The 22,432-nt window shown below is 36.8% G+C and overlaps 1 protein-coding gene across 2 annotated transcripts in view; it reads right to left on the bottom strand.

The window, feature by feature from the left end:
- Positions 1-21,937, bottom strand: part of LOC112051754 (uncharacterized) — an 81,405-nt gene extending 59,468 nt beyond the window's left edge. The window contains exons 1-30 of one of the 2 annotated variants that reach the window (XM_052889202.1): positions 21,804-21,937; positions 20,019-20,159; positions 18,588-18,737; positions 17,458-17,561; positions 16,916-17,054; positions 15,412-15,603; positions 14,950-15,031; positions 12,858-13,026; positions 11,928-12,100; positions 11,157-11,312; positions 10,950-11,035; positions 10,046-10,134; positions 9,698-9,782; positions 9,491-9,568; positions 9,300-9,418; positions 8,677-8,793; positions 7,986-8,108; positions 7,749-7,863; positions 7,140-7,217; positions 6,916-7,037; positions 6,667-6,774; positions 6,030-6,191; positions 5,314-5,527; positions 4,804-4,949; positions 4,387-4,489; positions 4,181-4,258; positions 3,677-3,798; positions 3,135-3,227; positions 2,661-2,819; positions 112-325 (exon numbers count right to left, since the gene is read on the bottom strand). In XM_052889202.1, the coding sequence (XP_052745162.1) occupies positions 112-325; positions 2,661-2,819; positions 3,135-3,227; positions 3,677-3,798; positions 4,181-4,258; positions 4,387-4,489; positions 4,804-4,949; positions 5,314-5,527; positions 6,030-6,191; positions 6,667-6,774; positions 6,916-7,037; positions 7,140-7,217; positions 7,749-7,863; positions 7,986-8,108; positions 8,677-8,793; positions 9,300-9,418; positions 9,491-9,568; positions 9,698-9,782; positions 10,046-10,134; positions 10,950-11,035; positions 11,157-11,312; positions 11,928-12,100; positions 12,858-13,026; positions 14,950-15,031; positions 15,412-15,603; positions 16,916-17,054; positions 17,458-17,561; positions 18,588-18,737; positions 20,019-20,154 (3,712 nt within the window). In that variant the 5' untranslated portion in view covers positions 20,155-20,159; positions 21,804-21,937. Of the gene's footprint in view, positions 1-111; positions 326-2,660; positions 2,820-3,134; positions 3,228-3,676; positions 3,799-4,180; positions 4,259-4,386; positions 4,490-4,803; positions 4,950-5,313; positions 5,528-6,029; positions 6,192-6,666; positions 6,775-6,915; positions 7,038-7,139; positions 7,218-7,748; positions 7,864-7,985; positions 8,109-8,676; positions 8,794-9,299; positions 9,419-9,490; positions 9,569-9,697; positions 9,783-10,045; positions 10,135-10,949; positions 11,036-11,156; positions 11,313-11,927; positions 12,101-12,857; positions 13,027-14,949; positions 15,032-15,411; positions 15,604-16,915; positions 17,055-17,457; positions 17,562-18,146; positions 18,299-18,587; positions 18,738-20,018; positions 20,160-21,803 lie in introns of those variants that run through there. The other variant, XM_052889201.1, reaches the window with a different exon arrangement.
- Between the last annotated feature and the right edge of the window lie 495 nt (positions 21,938-22,432).

The following is a 22,432-nucleotide window of genomic DNA, read 5'->3' as shown; positions in this document are numbered from 1 at the left end:
CATCATCATCAAAGCATCCTCGTAAAATTACATGAACATGAACTACGTGGGTATTCCTCAAGTAAACTAATAATTTATTATTATTACTAGATTATTATAATGAATACTTACCAGGACTCTCTTGACAGGCTCTACGTAGTTTTGTCAGTCCGTTTTTTAGCAAATTCAAATCACGGTAAAGATCGTCCCCAATTTGACAAAAATCAGATGATTGTATGAAAGGCTTCCACGCGCGCTCAATCATACGCTTTTGTTCGGAGAGCGAATCGATTGCTTTCAATAGAGTTTCCTTACAATGTGGCTCTGATATAGTTGGTGCCGTTATCTGAATAAATAGATTTCAGTTAATGAATTTCAAATACAATTTTAGTAAGAAAATTTAATGACTTGCCGGTCTCGTGGTAAGCGCTTCGGATCACGAAGTTCTGGGTTCGAATCTTGTGATGCTAACATGCGACCCAGTGAAGTGAAACAGACAAAAAATGATCCAATGGCGGCGGAGATGTCCCAGTCTCTTTCGTCTCAACGCAATGAAAGAGATAGAGGTATTTCCAGTTGCACCTACACCTAGTCATTATTATTAACATCTAACAGTGGTTGTTTGTGTTTAACTCTACCATCCTAGACACTAAGCCCTGCCACCAGTACTGGGGCGCCGTGAGTCTAAGTTCAATATCCCCTCTCCTCGGCCTGGTTCTCTAGTGGACAGTCAAAAATGGTCTAATAATGATGTATTGAAATCCCATCACAATAATGTAGATAACATTTTTGTTTTTGTTTTTTATTCTATACTCACATATTTCGTTATACATGTGGTTTAACTTTAATCTAAATTTAATATTGTTCTCTGTACATTAGAATTCTGTATTAATTATAAGTTATTTTATATTATTATATCTAGTTCGGACTACTTTATTGGTTTTTGGTTTTACCGCCCAAAAATCGTTTGTACTCGGCTGGATTACTGGAGTAGTGCGAACTAAGCCTTATCCATATCCTCAGTGCATGCTGTGACAACTAATAAGTGGGTCTGCAATAATTGCCGTAACTTATATATTTCTTTATATTTTACTAGCGGACGCCCGCGACTTCGTCCGCGTAAAAATTGATGTAAACTTCTCTACCTCTACCTTACCCTGCTCGTAAACCTACCCAACCCTACCCTACCCTACCCCTACCTTACTCCTACCCTACCGCTAACGCTAACCCTTCCCTCCTCCCCACCTTACCCTACCCTAACCCTACCCGTAACCTATCCATACCCTATCCTACCCTACCCCTAATCTACCCCTACCCTACCCCTACCTTACTCCTACCCTACCGCTAACCCTAACCCTTCCCTACCCCTACCTTATCCCTACCCTAACCCTACCCTACCCGTACCCTACCCCTACCCTACCCTACCCCTATCCTACTCATCCCCTACCCTATACGTTCCATATCCTTCCCCTACCTCTACCTTGCCCCTACCCTACACTACCCCTACCTTATCCGTACCCTACCCTACCCTACCCTACACCTTCCCTAAATTACCCCTACCCTACCTCTATCCTACCCCTTCCCTACCTCTATCCTATCCCTACCCTCAGCAACATTGGTCCAGCCTTTTGTGCGTCGTGCAATGACAAAAGACTATAATTTCCCAAGCGAATTCTATGCTAATACTATAAAGAGGTAAAGTTTGTGTGGTTGTCGGGGGTAATCTCTGGATCTACTGGACCGATTTGGAAAATTCTTTTACCAATAGAAAGCTACATTATTTGCGAGTGTCATAGGCTATGTTTGGTCCTCATATTCATATGGGAACGGGAACCACGTAATTGAAACCGCGGGGCGTCATATAGCGGCATTTCTGCGACTTTTAGAAATTTTGTATTATCTCCGAAACTATATAACTAATTAACATACTGTAAAGGGCAAATCTTATCTCTATAATATCCTTGTGATTATTAAATCATTTATTTTGATAAGGATTTAAGTTTAGTTGTGTAAATAATGACGTAAACCTTAGTTTAAAATTTAAATAATTTATTAAAGTACTAAAGGTACTATATCTGCTAAAATATAAAAGATAGATATATGGTGTCGCAGACTTTTTTGTAGAACTTTTAAAGGTTCAAAAAGCCTCCATACATTTATTTCAGTTATACGCAATGGTTGAGGCAGCGCATGCGAATAAGTAAGTTTTTCGGTCTGACCTGTAAGAGAAAACCCGCGATATCTCAGTAGTTATATATGATAGAAATATAAAATATAGCCTATAGCACTCCCCGATAACGTAGCATTCTACTGGTGAAAGAAGTGTTAAAATCGGTCCAGTAGTTCCGAAGATTACCCCATTTCAAAAAATTGTTACAAACTTACAAACTTACAAACTTACAAACTTTACCTCTTTATAATATTAGTATAGATATAGATTATAAGATTTTATTGTAACTTGTTGGTGTCCTGTTTAAATAAATAAATAAACATTGTCTCGTTTACAATAATTCGACAGTTGTCAAAGTTTATTGACCTAAAGCAAGCGAATTGTCTTCTCTGATTTCTTTACATACGAGTGGTTCTCTTTTTTGTTGAGGGAATGGATAGATGCTATCTATTCGTCTATTACTTTCTGTGTCTACGAATAATTATTTATTTACAAATTGACGTTAATTTACCTCAGCAGTTCTGAGCATTAGCTGTGCCGCATCTACAACCTTAACTCCAGCATTGTCCAAGTCGTCACCGTCTTTTCCACCAATCGTTTCAGCAAGGCGGTAGACATTCGCAAGCATTTCACTAGTGTCTTGGAGGACTGCTTTAGATAAATCTATAATCTAAATAATTATATAATTAACATTATTCAATGTTAAATGATTTTTTTACTAAGCTGTGCATTTGACATTACAGTACACAATTCAAAACCAAACGCCATATTGTGAAAAAGGAAAAAAAGTCGACGAACTGTACAAACGAGTAGTTGGGTAATTCGTACTTAACTGTGCCTTCACTTGTTAATCACCTATGAGAAACTTATAAATTTTTGAGTTTACAATTTTTTACGCAGTCAGATTTTTCATTTTAAGAATTGTTTATTGCTAATTTATTTAGATTGATTATACTATTCGTAATTAAAGTGTTGAAATATTTACCTCTTTTTCCTTGTTGGGGTTTTTACGACGATTTAATACATATATTAATTTTCCTGAAGGATTGGCAAATCTGGATGCATTTTGATTTAGTTCCTGGAAAATAACAATAGTGAAATCACGATAAATGAACGACTTCAATAAACGTGGGTTATTTTTGGTTAATTTAATCTATGCAAATTGTAAAAAACATCATTTTTTTTCTTGCCATCAGCCTCGCACGCAGGTTAAGACGACTTATTTATATTTTCAAAAATGTCACAGGTCTGGTCACCAGACCGGAGTAGAAACAAATACGATGTCTACTACCAAGTAAACATCGAATTTGACTCAGAATACATAACAGTAGCTATCACCAAACCATACTGGCAAAATCATACCGTCACGACATTTAGCGTATGATGATGCCTCGTATGGGCAGAATAATTTTGTCTCTTTTCCAAGCCCGCTACCATCATAAACTGTATCCTCACTTAACATCAACTGTGATTTCAGAGTCAATGGTTAACTTTTCAAAATAATTAAACTATACTTTTAAAAATTACCTGTATTTCCTTATTCTCAGCGTTTACACAAATGCCGTGGGTCGCTTCTAACATGTCTTTCAGAGTTGACACAATTTCATTCCATGAATTTGGATCAACTGTACCTTGCATGGATTTTGTATCTAAAACATGTTTCAAAATTATTAATAATGTTTAAAAGAAATAGTTAAGAGACAATGATTTTAGAAAGCTTATACATTATTAGCTGGGGTAAAAAGATTGAAAAGTTGTGCACTACAAAAAAATCTGTGACTAAACTAAAAAGGATTAATAAGATGTAGTAACTAAAATCGAGAAAGTTATTCTGAGACCATTTGTGCATGTAGAGAGGATGAATGCAAGAAGACTAACAAATGGTATTTATAAGGCGAGAGTAATATCATCTCAATATAGGCCAGGTTAAGAGTACTTTAAACCGACGAATTTGTACGATTATATAGATGAGAATGGAAGAAGGGAATGCAAGGGAGGGAAATGAAGCGTGATAATATGTACTTATCTTACCTTTAATTATATCAGGAGTTAATTCACTTATTAATCTGGTAGCAGCTTCAGCTGCATCGTAATCAGGGTTTGCTTGATCTATAAAATAATCGAATATATTTTAATATCAGTAGTTCCTAATATATCTATTTCCTACAGAAATGGTAATTTTTATATGCATTACGTAGTATATCTGTAAGAAAAAAAGAGTAACTATGACTACCTACCTGCAGTAGCATATAGTAAACATGCTATCGCAGCATTGAGTTGAGCTAGCTTTTGTGAGAGAAGTCGTTTGGCTTCTGAATTTCGGCTGTTTGGTTTTGACGCCTGAAATTCAAAATAACTGATTAATATCTAGCTTTTGCTCTATTAATATTATTTTTTCTTGAAAATAAGGTGTTATTTAACCATTTAGAATCTTGATATCATCTATTATTTCAGATCAGTCACGCATCAACTTAGTTTTAAATATTACAAAAAGCTCAATCATTTCAGTTCCGTAGACGAAGAAGATAATAGACAATTGATTGGTGTTGTGATTTTGTACTCATAATACATTTGGACCAATTTTCGTTTGCACCATAGTTGTGCCTAAAAAGGCACGGGTTGTGACAGCAAATATGTTTAATTCATCTATTTACCATAGACACTGGTGTATTCTTCATCGCTAACAACTCTTTGTCAGCATCCGTAATTGCAGTCTTAGCTGCTGCTACAGTTCTTATGAACTTCAGTCGATCTTGTTTATGGGGTTCTTCGGTAATGTCCATTTCTTCTATTTTTGTTCCTTAAGAGGGAAAGAAGAAGATTCTAAATTAAAGAATTTTATTCGATTGTGGTTGTTGTCAAAACAAAACAGAACCACCACTCCCTCAAATGCGTGGCCTATTGAAAATGATGCAATGCAATTATGTATAAAAATATTTTTCACTAGCAGAACCTCGCGGTTTCATCCGAGTAGTTTCCGTTCCCGTAGGGATAAGAGGATAAAATATAGCCTATAGCATTTGGGGATAGTGTAGCTTCTAAACAGTGAAAGATTTCGGAGCTTATTCAATGCAAACAAACAAACTATCAAATCTTTAATCTTTAAACCACAAAATAAAATTTCTCACAAACAAAATTCTCAGTTTAGGTAAGGAGATAAATACCATTTATGTTTGAGTAGTAGTCCTTCAATCTGTCCAAAGCTTTACTTAAGTTCAATGACCCGTCGTTCAACTTGTGTGCAATGTGGTGCCGGTTCGGTTTCTCTACGAGGGGCTTGCTGACCGTCAGCAGGTTCTGCGTAGACGATGACACGTTCTCAACTGCTGCGCTTAACGCGCTTTGGCAATGAGGCTCGTGGAGCGAAGATGCTGTCAGCTGTTGACAGACAAAAAGGCTGTTGTAGTCTGTTTCGAAAAGTCCGTTTGATTTTGGATGTAGTGGTAAGATGGTAAGATAACAAAGATCGTTAAAGGTAAGATAAGGTAAGGTTACTATTCCTTCAGTCTTATAGACAGCGCGATAAACTGAAGAAACAGTTAAACATTTGTCTGTATACCTTACTAGTACATATAAAAACAAACCGTATTTTAAAAGTAGACAAACTTTGCCAGTAAGTTTGTTAATAAAGTACCAAAGTTCACAGAATATAGAACACTTAAGCTACAAAGTTATCGGATAAAGTTAAGACTCGTGTAACACTGTCAACATTGGTTGTTGCTGTTGCTCATGCTGAAAAACAATGCTGATAATCCATGGATGCTGATTCTAACACTCGCAACAACCCTATCCATCGCTAAAGGATGTAGACACAACTGTCTTCGGCTGGTGCAGAAAAGGTCTAAAATAAATAGCAAAAGAAGATGATACGTATACAGACCTTCGCACATGTTATGAGAGATTTAACAGCATCGGAGCAATTCAGCGCTGCGGCGTCCACGTCGATCCTCCGAGGATCGTTCAGCTCTAGCCCAGTCAATTCCTTGGCGTCCGATAGTAGCACGGAAGCCTTTTCTTCAATGTCCTTGCAATGGGCTGTTATCTGGTGTATTATAATAATTTTTTTTTTTACTTTTAATATTCAACCTTAAACCCTAACTGGCATAATGTGGTAAATCCTGTCTCCAACCGCCTGTCACTTAGCTTCGCGGCAACCCTTCAAAAAACACCGTTAAAAATTTGTTTTCAAAGACCTTTAAGGGTTTCTATCTAGCGAAGGCTTGCCACAAAACTAACAATCTAGTGGCTGGATACATAATTACTCATGATATACTGTATAGAATAAATTACCTTTTCAATTGGACAATTCAGGGTCTGGACACCATGGTCTAAATTTAATTATTGACTACCATTCTTACCTGATGGTAAAAACATGCAACTTTCAAGCCGAATCTTTGACAAACTTTCTTGAAACTTGAAAGCCTTTCTTAAATGAGATATCATCTCGTTCTAATATATTATCAGGTGAACTTCTCAGAAACTACAATTAAACATAAACATCAAAAATGTAATCGAACCTTGTTCTCTTCATCGTGCATATTACCACCAGGCTTGCGTGATCTGCTGAATGTAAAGATGAGTTTGTTGGCTACATCTGCGTAGTCATCGCCCTCGAATTGCATTTTCTGTTCAAACATAAAATCATTAAGTTAAATTTTCACTTTCGTTCGTCAAAATCATTACATTAAGGGAAGAAACTTTTTATAATAACTACGAAGAAAAAACTATATATAAATGACCAGAATATGAGATGATGATAACTTTACCTGAACATCATGAGTCCCTGTTAACTTGCAGATAGTGCTAGTGCGATTTAGAAGGTTTCCTATTTGTTCTCGTAAAGCCCTTCCAGAACTACTGTCCCCGTAACCGGTTAAAGGTTTTGTATCTGAAAGGGATATAATGTATTACTATGCAATAAAAATCTGTAAAATGTACATTTTAATTAACAAAATTCTAGATTTTGTTTACAAATTAATATTTATCGTACCTTTGACAAACTTTGGCATTATTTCATTGATGGTCTTCATTGAGTTGACCGCCATTTCATAGTCTATGTTCTTTGGATCTGCAATTTTATTTACAATTAAAATTAAGTTGTTTATCCTTTTTTGATATAAGTAACTAGACAAGTTTATTTAAAAATAATATAAAAACTACCTACTTGAATTGACCACCTAAACCTATTAAATAAACAACATACGAGTATTATAAAAATAAAGAAAAGGAAATATACTAAATTTAAATTAGGTATAATCTAGAGATTTCGTAGAATTCATCCGAACCGATGTTCATTGGTAAAGTGGCCAGAAGGCTGGCAGTATTGATACGTTGTATGGCAATACTAATTATCTGGCCTAAATATAGACCAATATAATTGAAATTACAATTAATTAAAAGATTTAGATTAGTTATTTAAGTAGATTTTTTTTGTTTCAAAGTTTTTGTTTCAAATAATATAACTATAACGTCTGTTTTAAGTGATTTTGACGCACAATAATAGAAAGAAGTCGTGGCACAGACCACCTAATCCGTGAGTCGTGGCTAAAGAATTTACGGGTTCTTTGAATTTAAATACGATTACAAAGTTTATCATTACCTGCATGGGCATTCAAAAGTAATGCTATGGCTGCATTTAATTTCCCCATTCTGTCAACCGCTTTGCTTTCAAGCTTTTTCAATTCATCATCACTTAAAATCGGACCGTTATAAATCTGAAACAACAATTATATATTTATACGAGTGCGACCGAGTCACTATAAATCTATGATTTGTTTAAACTTTATAAATTAAAAATGGAAAAATCGCCCAATTTAATTTTATTGTAGCATTTTACTTGATCTAACTCTTCGTGTGCTTCTTCTAACGCTTGGCTGGCTTTGTCGGTAGCGCAGAGGAATGAAGCTCGTCGAAGCGTCGCTTCAGTTTGTTCATCTTGGATGAAGCTGTCGCGCGACCGCTAAAATATAATTCATTTGTTTGAATTAATAAATAAATCTAACTACATACTCTATCTTATGTCTTGTTCTACTTTCTCTTTAATAACTAACTAATGAACTAAACTAACTATAAAATAATTAGCTTCATGATTACCTTGAATAGTTACAGTGTTAAAATGTAACAAAAAAACGAAAAGGCACACTTTCTTATTTATAATACAAGTCGGTGTCTCGCGGTTTCACCTGCGTAGTGTTCCTATGAGAATATGGAGATAGAATATGCCTATGACACTCACAACTAACGTGGCCTTCTAGTGGTAAAAGAATTTTCAAAATTGGTTCAGTAGATCCAGAGATTACCCCATAACACCACAAACGATACTAAAATAATAAAGAGGTAATTATATATAGGTATAGATATTAATATAAATGTAAGATTGGTAAGAATTAACGAAGTTTTGAATTTATTACTTTAGGTTCTTTTAAAATATTTCACGTTGTTTTACCACACAAACTATGTCCTACTTATTCATATAATTTCATATTTTGCAAATAATAAAACATCATGGCTATTCATTTGTTTCTTACCTTCAATAGCGTGCTTCGTCTTTTTATTTTCGGGTCCACAGCAAAGCACATCTGGGTGGATAGTTCTGCAACCTTTTTAGCAGCATCTTGCGCTGTCGACAGGTTGTCAGGATTGTTCTGGATAAAAATATTGAAAATATATTTAATTTTTGTTTTCATTTGAAGTTGTCGAAATTATTATCATTAACTATATACAAATTTGTTACTCATTACTTGTCTATTATTTGATTGGCATTTTCGTGTTTGTTTTTATATTTTCCTTAAATTTTGCCATCCTTATTATTTTCCTATTATTGCTTGCGGTTTGAATTTTCGACAATAATTTCAATCAATATAAATAGCTATTTTATGTAATACGCATTATTATGCGTAAATGTTTATATCTTAAAGCACACATAACATTAACAACTCTTTTAAATAACATATTAAGTATGTACCTCAGTATTTTGATCGTTTATATTAAGTTTAAGTTTTAATATCCCAAGTCAAAAGATGTTAAAGAATTATGAATTATGAATTATGAATTATGAATTATGAATTATGAATTATGAATTATGAATTATGAATTATGAATTATGAATTATGAATTATGAATTATGTTGTACGTTTATATTATTACTTACAAGATCACTATTTTGAGTTGTATCGACTAATGTATTCATATAATTGCATAATTCGTCTAGTTCATCTAGAAGCTTCTGTGATGCATCACCGTGTAGTGTTTCAGCTACTTCTCTGATACCTAAAAAATATATTATGGAAAGGTTATCATCGACAGCTTCGTCAAAAATTTTAAGTTTTTTTTAAATATTACCTCTTTGTATACAAGGCATGCCATCGTCTAAATCATTTGTAATTTTCCTTGCTTGCTGAAGATTTTCTGCCGTAGGAACTGAAATAACTCGAAAATTAATTTGTACAACGATGCACGTCGAAAAAGCTCACTTTAAAATATTGTAAAATTAAGTTTCAAATTATTAAATAAATTAAACCACCACAAGACAGATAAAAACATAATTACTTGACAACAGAATCACAGTCTTTACACATTCAGAATGAAATTGGTTGAGTCTCTTTCCAAATTCCATATTGCCTATTTCTCCTTTCTAAAACAAATTTATTGAGATTAAATTATGATTCAAAACAGCAGACCAATGTTGACATAATATGAAATGTACCAACTTTACGTACAAAACTGAAATTTGGTAGGGAGGCATACTTTTACTTGGCTACTTTTCTTTAAAATAAAGTGAACTTTAATCAGTAGTGATTAGGTCCACTTTAAAGTGAAGTTTGAAGAAAATTGCTATTTAAATCTTAATCCGTGTTTATAGATATGGCGTAAAGGGTTTTATTTTTCCTATCTTACCATAGGTTGTTGACTTGTGTCTCGTCTCATGCTTGTTATAACTTGTCGTACAGTCACAATTTGGGTTCCCTGGCCTTGAGCACATTGACCTACAAACAAACAAACAAATATATAATCGTCTTGAAATTGATTCAACTTCAAAGACGAGCCTCCAAGCGATTTAGAGTTCCGATACGAGGAAGGGAAAGAAAAAACCTAAACCTCTTTTTAAGTTAGCCCGCTGCCATATTCTTAGCGTTATCACTTACAGCACCGAAATCAAGAGTAAAGGTCTAATTAATTGTCATAAAATCTATACTAATTATACAAATGCGAAAGTAAATCTGTCTGTTACCTATTCACGGCTGAACCGATCAAAATGAAATTTAGTATTGTGATAAATGGGATCTTGGAGCAGAACACTACTTACAGTACTTTTTATCTCTAAAATAAAAAGAGAAGAGGGTGAAATAGGGCTTGAAAGTTTGTATGGAAGCGATAGAGATTGTGATTAGCGATATCGATAGTGACTGAATTGAAATTGAAATGATAGGGATTGAATTTTTATTTTTTTTAATATTTCGTATTTTTTTTGTGATTTATCACAATCTGTCACAATCACGAACCGCTTGATGTACAAAGCTGAAATTTGGCAGGGAGGTAGTTTATAGTTGGCTAGAAAAAAAATATAACTTAATTTTTTTATTCTATGATATCATTTATTCTATAATATCAATTCACAACCATTCACAAATCCTGGGAATAAAATAGATTACTCCGGGATAAAACCCATGTCTCCTCTCATTCTGAGAGGAGTTTCAAGCTCAGCAGCGAGCCGAATATGGGTTAATAATGATGATGATGATCGCCTATGTTCTATCACAACATCGTATGAATAAAATAAGGAAGTATGGATAATACCTACCTTGATTTACAGAAATGATTTGACTCGGGCCTACAAAAGACGTTTGCACTATCTTCGACGGTACAACCGCCTGGATCGTAGTGGCCCTGAAAAAAACTTTGGTTTTATGAAACTATACTTGCATTCACATTCACCAGCTTACTCTCGAAATCAATCAAGCGTGCATAAAGAAGTTAAACTTCAATAAAATAAATAAAAAGCCTTTACTTGGATAATTCCACCATGTCTTCACACATAGCCTCTCCTACATCATGTTTCACGTTGAACGGCTTGGCCAGCTTCTTACGGATGATGTCGATGTAGCCTTCCAGGATGTCTTTGATGCGCGTAGCTTCGTTGGTCTTCACTACGTAACTCTTGTCGCTGAAAGAGAAAGTATTCTTGGTGATCGACTTGATGTAATATTGACTTTTACAAGGCTTTTGACTAGGTTTAGCATTACACGTTCACATTATTTTCCAAAATAGCCAAATTATCAAATAAATTATCTTTCTACAAACGTTAACGCTTTGTAAGCTAAAATGTATGGGATGACATTCGTTGTGTACATTATAGGGGTAAGTCGAGGTTAGACCTTGGGACCTACATACCTTATTATGTTCATACCCGAATTAGTAGTAGAGTAATTAAAAATAGGTTGTTTAACGTGTTTGTCTGTAAAATCGTAACATTTAAACTAATAAAAAAATTGTTACGTCATTAAGACCATCTTAATTTATATTAGTTTCATTATTTCAAACATTTCTTTCTTAGCTATATCATGTATGTAATGAAGATCCAATAGCCACTCCTAATCTCATTCTTTCCAACCAATCACAGTAAGTACTAAGATACTAAGTACCTGGTACCTATAGCTCTGCGGTAGAGGCTATACCCAATACTTAGAGCTTATTAATTAAAGGGGTATGGGAATATTGGTCATATTTTAAAGATTTATGGCAATATTTTTTTGGAAAATGAATCAAAAACATGACTGACCTATAATCACCAAAATTCAGGGTAAACGATTCGCTTCCTGCAGTGTAGCTCTTGACCTGTGTGAGCGGCCAGACCTGGAGGATTTCCTTCGTCTCTTCGTGTAGACGCAGGATTGACTCCGAATTGATGCCCAGCAGGCGAGGTACTAGCTTCTTCTTGCCTTTTTGCTGCTCCTGAATAAACAGAAACAGTGGCGGAGCTAGGCATAGGTGAAATGGGCACTGACTCACAGCTTTGCACAAGGGCCATCGCGAGGCCTTACTGGGCAGTTTTGATTTAACTATCTCCATATACTGCTACCGTCACATTGACGGTAAACAAGATTATAATATCATCATCATCATCATCATCATCACCATCATCATCATCATCATCATCATCATCATCATCATCATCATCATCATCATCATCATCATCATCATCATCATCATCATCATCATCATCATCATCATCAACCCATATTCGGCTCACTGCTGAGCTCAAGTCTCCTCTCAGAATGAGAGGGGTTTGGAAAATAGTCCACCACGCTGGTCCAATACGGATTGGCAGACTTCACACACACACAGAGAATTAAAAAAAAATCCTGTGGTATGCAGGTTTCCTCACGATGTTTTTCCTTCACCGTTTGAGACACGTGATATTTAATTTCTTAAAATGCACAAAACCGAAAAGTTGGAGGTGCATGTCCTGGACCGGATTCGAACCCACACCCTCCGGAATCGGATGCAGAGGTCATATCCACTGGGCTATCACGGCTTAAATTATAATATATGATCACAATAATAACATAATATTCTGTATATTTTTTAGTCAACTAAAACCATAAATTGTGATTGTAATAGGTAGGTAGGTACGGCAAAACATTCTCGCTTTATTTTACTTTGATCGATGAGGTCAGCAAGGTAGAAAAATGTTTTTGGAATTACTTACTTTCACCAAGAAGAACGTAACACCATACGTGGGCAGCTCCCTGGCCGTCTTCGTGTACAGATGCTTGGCGTCCACGTGGCTCAGCCCGACGTACTTCTGGTGCATCTTGATTATCTTCTTCTCTATGCCCCACGAGCATGCGTTTTGTTCTGGCAGGAACTCCTTCAAACTGGAATTGAAGAATCATGCTGTTTATGGTCGTATTATGAAACATTAGCTGACGCCGCGCGGTTTCACCCGCGTGGTTCCCGTTCCCGTAGGAATACGCCAAACCAAAAGTACTATCACCAAAGTAATATCCTCTCACTATCACCTCTATGCAGACGACTTGCAACTATATAGGCATGCTTCTGTCACGGATCTTGTTTCGGCAGTGGATATTGTTAATGTGGATTTGGTAAATGTGAAGAAATGGGCTGATGCACATGGCCTACTTGTAAATCCTGGAAAGTCGCAGGCCATGATTGTAGGAGGTCGACAATTACGGAGTCGTATTCATTTTAAAAATTTATCTCCTATAGTATATGACGGCACACCAATACCCTTGTCAAATACAGCAAAAAATCTTGGGCTGAAAATTGACTGTAACTTATCGTGGTCTGGCCACATAAATGAGGTTAGTAGGCGGATCCATTTTTCGCTTCATTCCCTTAAGCGTTTGCAAAATTTTCTTCCTTTTCGTACTAAAATCTTACTTGCCCAATCCCTTCTCCTTCCTATTCTTGACTACGCTGACGTTTGTTATTTAGATGCGACAGAGGAGCTACTCGACAAACTCGATCGACTTCAGAATTTGTGCATCCGATTCATATACGGATTGCGCAAATTCGACCGTATTTCTTATTTCCGTAATAAACTGAAGTGGCTCCCTATTCGTCATCGCCGGAATATCCATATACTCACGACGCTGTTCAAAATCTTAAATACCTCTTCTCCTTCCTACTTGCGGGAGCTCTTCCGCGAATCCCCACGCCGTCTCAGACCGGTGCGTTCGTGTGTAAAATTAAAATCTCTATCTGTGCCTCCCTATAACACTGTTTTTTGTGCTAAATCTTTTTCAGTTATCGCAGCGCGTCTGTGGAACTCTCTACCAGATACCATTTTCAAAAAAAACCCATCAGTTGATACCTTCAAACATCGACTTCGTGAACACTATCTTTCTTTATCATCATAGATATATTATATGTATGTATGTATATATGTATTTATTTAGTTATTATTTATATATAGTATTGATATGTACTGTTATAATTTATATATTTATTTCAATTTATTTATTAGTGTTATTTTTAATGTATTTAATATTATTTACTTTTATTATTTATGTATTAAGTATAATATGTTTCCTCACTTTTTTTCTGTTGTACCTATCCATTTCTTTTATTTAAAATCTCTCCCACTGCCAAGGGTCACTGGCAGAGATCTCTTATAGAGATAAGTGTTTCCTTGTATACTGTTGTTCTTTTTACTTTTGTGTGTTACTAATATTGGTACAAAATAAATTAAAAAAAATACGGGGATATTATATAGCCTATAGCATTCCTCAATAAATAGTCTATCTAACACTGAAAATTTTTTTCAAATCGGACCAGTAGTTCCTGAGATTAGCGCGTTCAATCAATCAAACAAACAAACTTCAGCTTTATAATATTTATAGATTTTATGAGATTTACTATTACAAGAGACTGTACGCCATAGGAGATGGGTAGGCCTGTGGTGTGGGACGCAACTTGCGTGGACACCCTTGTGCCTTCACATTGCTGCATCAGCTGAGACCCTCAAGCGGCGCAAATACAGAAATCTCGTTGGAGATTACGCATTTCAGCCGTTTGGGGTCAGAACACTAGGACCATGGGGTCGAAGTACCTGCTTTATGTTTAGATAAATAGCAAAGCGATTCAATCGATGCCTCCCGTGACCAGCTATCCTATATTTAGGTCAGTGAATAAGTATACTACGTGGTAATGCCAGCCTTCTGGGCACTTTACCAATTGAAATCGATTTGGAGAAATCCTACGGCGCATTAGATTTATTTTAAAGTAAAGCCTAGTATGTTTCTTTTTTTTGAACAAGTATGTTATGTACAACTTACTTCTCAATAAAGCCAGGCTTGTGTTTCTTCTCCTGAAAGTCTCCAAACTGAATCTGACATTGGATTCCGGCGAATTCGACGGCTGCAATGGTATAAAATTCAATTTTGTTATCCAATAGTCATTATAATATTATGTTTGAATAAAGAAAAAGTACTTTACACAATATACTTAGAAAAAAATTCAGTTTACACACAAATTACATTGAAAGCCAAACGGACTACTTCTAGGAAAAGATTGACTATTTGAAATCTGTTTGGTTTTGAGTGTAGAAGCACTTCACATTCCATCATTAAAGATGTAGTGATACATTTATTGAATGGTACACCGATATACATAATAGGCCCGCAGATTCGAACCGACGGCCTCCGAATCAAAGGCCGAGGTTATATCCAATGGGCTGACACGTCTCCATTACTTGACAACAAACAACAAGCGAATTAACATTAAGTTTGGAAAAGTACCTTTGTCTTCCGTGACCACCTGTCTCCCTTCCAGTATAGCTTCCCTAGTCTGCACATACAGCAAGTTGAGCTGCACCGGGTCCCGGGAGCTGACGTTGTGGTCGCTGTAGTACAGGCGCCGCTTGAACAGCAGCGTCTCCTTGGGGTCTACCTGCAGCTCGCGCAGGGTTTTGCGCTGGTCAAGCCATTCCACTGAACAAATAACACAGTTTAGCAGACTCAGAAATGGATAACAAAAATAAGAAAACGAATGTCGAATAAAGGTTATGATTCACAATATTTGTCAGGGTAACTTAATTAACAAGTCAGACTGTCACCAAAACAAGCCCTAGTATTAAAGAGAATCACCTTGAGTGGAGTCGCGGACTTGTGAACGTTGTATGTAGGGTTAAGGACGTCATTGACCAGTTAACTAACACTCCCCTTTTCCACTCAAGTCAATCTCCCCTCCTATTCCAAAATCAACCATGAAGGATTATCCACAAAAGGTGTGAACGGGTCGAACGCCACGACAAGAATGAGCTAGACCTTACAGCGAGCGCTTTATATCATCAGTCGTTCCCGTCTTATGGCTACCCAAAATCAAAATCAAAATCAAAAATCATTTATTTCAAGTAGGCTCAGTTTACAAGCACTTTTGACACGTCAGTTGACTATTTGTAAAGATTCTACCACCGGTTCGGAAGGCAGGTTCTGCTGAGAAGATACCGGCAAGAAACTCAACAGTTGCTCTTTTGAAAAGTCATACAGTATTATAATTTACAATTGATAACAATTACAATTTCTTATAGTTTTATTTCCTGTGTGAAGGTGGAAGCTGATCCAATGGCCTCCAAGCGCTTTTATCTTTAAGGAACTCATCAATGTTGTAGTTACCTCGACTAAGTAAATGTTTTTTAACACATTGCTTAAAGCTATGCATTGGCAGGTCCATCACAGTCTTGGGGATCTTGTTATAGAAGAGTTGTTGGGTGTACACCCAAACCTACAAAAGATTTTTTTACTCTCTGGAGACGATTGGACCCCTCTCTAACTCCCTACTCTTTACGGAAATAAGTCGCGCCATCTAACGTTGGCACGAGCCAACACGAGATCGAGTGAGAAGAGGAGATATGGAGCTTAGACCACCACGTTGGCAGGTTTATGCGGACGGGTGATAATGTTAAGTTCATTATTGAACACTAATCGAATGATAATAATAACGAACGGGACCGACGGCTTAACGTGCTCTTTGATGCACGGGGGTGTAACACCACCAACTTTCCAACTCTGGGCTGATAATGTTAACATCAGGTGAGATCGTAGTGTGTAAAACTTCGCAAATGTTTTCGTGGTGGACGCTTCCTAGGCAGTGAAAGACCAGTGGAACACGTTAATCTTTAACCTGTTGCTTGTTCTTAGAAATCTGTTTCTCCCGATATAATTAACCTAGACCTTTTAAAGTCCTATCTACGACGACATTTTGCCGACACTAAAATGGGTTAAGGAGATGATTATGAGTTACCGTTGTCATCTGTCTTCAGTTTCTTGCTCATCTGCTCAAGTAGGGCATCCTTCTTCTTCTGCAAATCCTTCTTTTTCAGAGTCAGCGTGCCCGTCGCCGGCTTGGTCGTGTCTGCTTCCAGCTCATAATTTTCGCGGCACTGGAATTGGACAAGCATTGTTTTTTTTCAGATCGAACCACGACCATCTCTGTGATGAAACCGGCTTCTTTACCGTTAAAGTATAGAGGTTTTATTTTTTAGTTTTCGGAAGATCGAATTGATGTGGCAATGGGCAGGACACAAAGTTCGAAGAGTCAATTGGACGTTCGGGTCTTTTAATGTGCTGAAATGGTAAAAACGTTTTTTTTTTTCATTTTTTTTTTTGGTTGACCCCAAAAGTTTGGTGTTTGTTCTAGACTGATGATACTAAGCAAGTAACAAACATTGGATACTAGCAGCTCAAGACTGTGGTTTTCGGACGTCCTTACAAGAGGCCTATGTGCAGCAGTTCAACGGCTGATGATGATGATAATGATGATGAGGATGATAGTACAGATCTTACAAGTCCATATTCCTCGTGGTTGGCTGTCCCGATCCTCTGGCAGATGACCACCATCAGCTCCTCGATTTTTTGCGATTCGTCGACTTGTAGCGTCTTAACGGCACCTATTTAAATAAGAATTTAGAACAACATTAGAATTTAGACACGATATGCAGTGTTGCAATCGGGTACTGATGTTTTTTTTTTTTAATTTAAGATGCTGAGCGCAACACACTGATTGCGCAAACCTCACCGTAGTATGAAAGATTAGATTGGGAAAAAAGTACTGACGACTTGAGTTCTTTTTTTTTAAATAATTAAATAATTCCTTTCAACCTTACTGTGGGCCAGATATCCCTCCTTTTGGAAAACATGCTAGGAACTTAGACCACACCCTGCTTCAATGCGGTTTGGCTTAGGGTATGTTTTTAACCGACTTCAAAAAAGAGGAGGAGGTTCACAATTCAACGCGTATGATTATTTTTATTAATGTTTGTTACCTGATAACTTCGTCATTTATCAAGCAATTTTGAGAAGTCTTTTTGTTTAAAAGAGTATTTTAATGAAAATTTATTAAATTAAATTCTTGTTATGATAACTATCAGATTTTAATAAAACCGGGACCAACAGTCTAACATGCTTTTCGCGGCACATGGACTTTGACACCATCACCATAAATAGGTACAAAAATGAATTCCAATATAACATACCATCCAACATCCGCACTTTAAGGTTCCTCAGCTTCGGCAGGTAGAACAGCGAGTCTCCGTCCCGCAGCATGTAGTACTCCAGAGACTTGTTCTCCAGCAGCCACACCCCGCGGGTGTCGTCTTCCACTGATGTCTAATATAACATACCATCCAACATCCGCACTTTAAGGTTCCTCAGCTTCGGCAGGTAGAACAGCGAGTCTCCGTCCCGCAGCATGTAGTACTCCAGAGACTTGTTCTCCAGCAGCCACACCCCGCTGGTGTCGTCTTCCACTGATGTCTAATATAACATACCATCCAACATCCGCACTTTAAGGTTCCTCAGCTTCGGCAGGTAGAACAGCGAGTCTCCGTCCCGCAGCATGTAGTACTCCAGAGACTTGTTCTCCAGCAGCCACACCCCGCTGGTGTCGTCTTCCACTGATGTCTAATATAACATACCATCCAACATCCGCACTTTAAGGTTCCTCAGCTTCGGCAGGTAGAACAGCGAGTCTCCGTCCCGCAGCATGTAGTACTCCAGAGACTTGTTCTCCAGCAGCCACACCCCGCTGGTGTCGTCTTCCACTGATGTCAGGAAGAACCCGTAGTCTTATGGGGACAAAACATTAGGCTGTTATGGATTTTGGACTGTAGTTTTTGAATGTGCCAGTAAATACCAGTATAGATTCTTATTCTGATAAACATTACGTTTTGTGTATGTAAAATGCATAACTCTTCACTTGCTGTTTGCCGCGAAATGCGATAAATTATCATTATACGGTACCTAAATTAAATTAAAAAGTTTTCAAATCTTACATTAAATTAGGGTTTATTTCATTGAGGCACAAAAAAGTTGATACCGATACTAATCCCCATAGTCACTTGGTCAATGTGGTTTGGTGGTGGTTGTAACACAAAATCTTTTATAGATTTTAGCACAACTGTCGTTTTAACCTATTCTGTATAAAAAATGTTTTTTGCTCAATAAATTATTTATTTTTTTAATGTCCTTTGCTAGTAGTAAATTTAAATAAAATATCTACTCATATTCATACATTCATTCATACTTATTCATCATTATCAGCCTAAAAAACCTGTTATTCTTTTCAATTTGCCCGTTATTCTTTGTTTAAATTTTTAAATTTCTATATTTTTTTTACTCGTTTTTAACGCCTGATATGATATAGGAGCAAAAGGTAATTTTGCCGAGTAAAAAAAAAATATAGTTTACTTCACAGTAGATCATAAAGTTAATTTATGTTTACTATTTCATTTTCAGGTTATTTTTAAATACATAATTTAAGGAAATTTTAACAAGGAAAAATAATTTAAAGTATGACTATTGTGGTTAAATTGTATTTTTAAATGTAAAAAACATTACATTTTTACTATTAGTAGCGAAATACTGTAACGATGGCTTATAACTTGATATCATGAGCCTCGAATTCATCTCTCTCTCTCTGAATAACACCTTACATAGATAGAGAGACATAGAGATTAATTCGAAACTCACAAAGTCGAGTAATCAAAATAAAAATTCGTTTATTTACCCACCGGTTCAAGACAATGGCGAAGGTCTTATTAAGGGACTAAAGGGACGGGAAGGGAGGAAAGTCAGGGCTATGAAGATTAAATACATTGTCATAGAATATCTACCACTAACGATTTTGGTTTGGAATTTGGATATAGTCTATGGAATGAGGACTGTTTCTATAATCTCTGAAACTGCTGGACTATTTTGACGAGGTTTTCACTGGAGGTTCCCCACTCTGGTGCCCTGACCTCCGGTCGTTTGTGCAATCTAAATGCCCCAAAACGGTATTACAGAAACATTGTTAAAAAGTTTAAAAGGTAAATAACTAAATAAGAGAAATAAAAATGTAAAGGTACCTTTATTGGGGTCTAAAGTAAGTATCTTATCCCGGACGATCCTGTGTGCCTCCTGGATGTTGGTAGTAGTATCAAACATGAGGGTCCGGGTTACAGCGCCCTCGTCGAGGACTATCTTGAGCGATAGTGGCGCCATTGTGGCTGTAGAGAGAAACAAAGTGGACTGTATCAACCGGCTCACTGCTGAGCTCGAATCTCCTCTCAGAATATGAGGGGTTAGGCCAATAGTCCACCACGCTGGCCCTATGCGGATTAGCAGACTTCACACACGTAGACAACTAAGAAAATTCTCTAATATGCAGGTTTCCTCACGATGTTTTACTTCATCGTTTTGAGACACGTGATATTTAATTTCTTAAAATGCACACAACTGAAAAGTTGGAGGTGCATGCCCCGGACCGGATTCAAACCCACCACCCTCCGGAATCGGAGGCAGAGGTCATATCCATTGGGCTATCACGTATCTTCATGTCAGTGGCGTAAAATAGTAAAATACTATTTTACGCCACTGACTGGATTGGTTTCTTGTATTGATTTCTAAAAAGTAACCCGGCGGGATTCAGCTTTAAAAGACTCTTCGCTGCTGCGGGCTGCTTTAAGCATAGCCGTGAGCTATCTCATTGGTCCAATGGCTTATGTGGCTTTGGATGACGATGTCCTGTGTTCGAATCCTTTCTTCTAAGAAAAAGTGCTATTGCTTATAACAACAATGCAGTCTACTCAGTAAAACCATGGGCATGTCACTGAATAAGTAGACCATCGTATATATGAAGTAGACTTTTGTCTAATTAATTCAAAAAGATAGTTATAATATAAAGAATATTACTAAAATTTAACTAAGGAATCAATTGAACTATGGCCGGATACTTAGTTCTAAGTAATATTGTAAAATGGTGCTAATAAAAAGAGAACTCAGACTGAGTTCGTTATGGACACTTTGGTTCCTCATTCCATATACGGTATACTACAAAGATGTGGAATGTTCTTTCAGCTTCCGTTTTCTCCACTACCTTCAATATTTGGCTGGTGGGAGGCTTCGGCCGTGGCTAGTTACCATCCTACCGGCAAAGACGTACCGCCCAGCGATTTAGCGTTCCGGTACGATGCCGTTTAGAAACCGAAAGGAGTGTGGATTTTGATCCTCCTAACAAGTTAGCCCGCTTCCATCTTAGATTGCATCATCGTAGTTACCACTCTACTGGCAAAGATGTACCGCCAAGAGATTTAGCGTTCCGGTACGATGCCGTGTAGAAACCCTCAGAAATATGGGTACAGTAAACTTGTACCTCTTTCAAGTTAAACCCGCTACCAACTTACACTGCACCGTTACTTTACATTAGGTACACTAATATTATAAAGAGGTAAATTTTAAGGGGTAATCTTTGGATCTACGGAACCGATTTTGAAAATTCATTACCTTCTAGTGGTAAGGAAGCCACGTTATTTGTGAGTGTCAAAGGCTATTTTTACTCCCCTTATTCTCACGGAAACTGGAACTACGCGGATAAACGGGCGTTTGCTAGTTGTTTAATAAAACAACAACAGTAAAAAGTTTTTGTTCAATAACAAAATTAGCCTTTAAAGTTCGTGCGCTGTAGCATCGTGCAGGTGACAGTTGCATTATGACGTTCACAATACGTAATGTTATCGTAAATCGCGGCAACTTTCAAGAGTGACATTAACTGTCACACGCACTATGCTACAGCGCACGAACTATAACTGCGTTGATTTAAGCTTACATAACAAAATAATCCTCCATTTTGAAATCGGTTAAAAATAATTTACCTTAAATGACGTAATGAATATCCAATAAGTCCACTTTACCTCACAGTCAGAGTAAAACTGGTCATATTATCCTGCCGAATGCAATAATAATAGGCAGTGATTCATGCCCTGCGGTCAGATAGGCTTATCTGAGCCGAGAGCGCTGAACGTTGTGAGGTTAATGTTAGTAACTTAAAGCATTACCTTTTACGTGTGTCTTTGTTAAGTTATCTTATTGACATTCTACTCAATTTAAGGAATTTATGCATACGCTTAGGCCTACCGTATCACATAGGATACGGCTCTCTCTGGGCCCCCTATAAAGTTGTAATTTTTTTCATGCTCTATGACACTCTATGATGTTAGTAAATTACACAAAAATACTTATTTGACAAAAAAATAGTTTCAGGTTTAAAGCATTACCTTTTACGTGTGTCTTTTGTTAAGTTATCTTTAGTATAGTTTGTCTGCTTTTGTCTGTAAAAATGATTATTTTATGACATGTTATATGCTTGCAAAATCACCGCAATCAAAGTTATCTGAATTTAGCGACTCCACAGAGCGCACACATGAACTTTGTGTTTATTTCATTATATATTACTAGTTGATGCCGTGCGGTTTTACCCGCGTGGTTCCCGTTCCCGTAGGAA

Source organism: Bicyclus anynana, chromosome 25 (assembly GCF_947172395.1).
Source record: "Bicyclus anynana chromosome 25, ilBicAnyn1.1, whole genome shotgun sequence".
Lineage (NCBI taxonomy): Eukaryota > Metazoa > Arthropoda > Insecta > Lepidoptera > Nymphalidae > Bicyclus > Bicyclus anynana.
The sequence above is the reverse complement of the archived record's forward strand: the minus strand, read 5'-3'. Positions and strand labels throughout refer to the sequence as shown.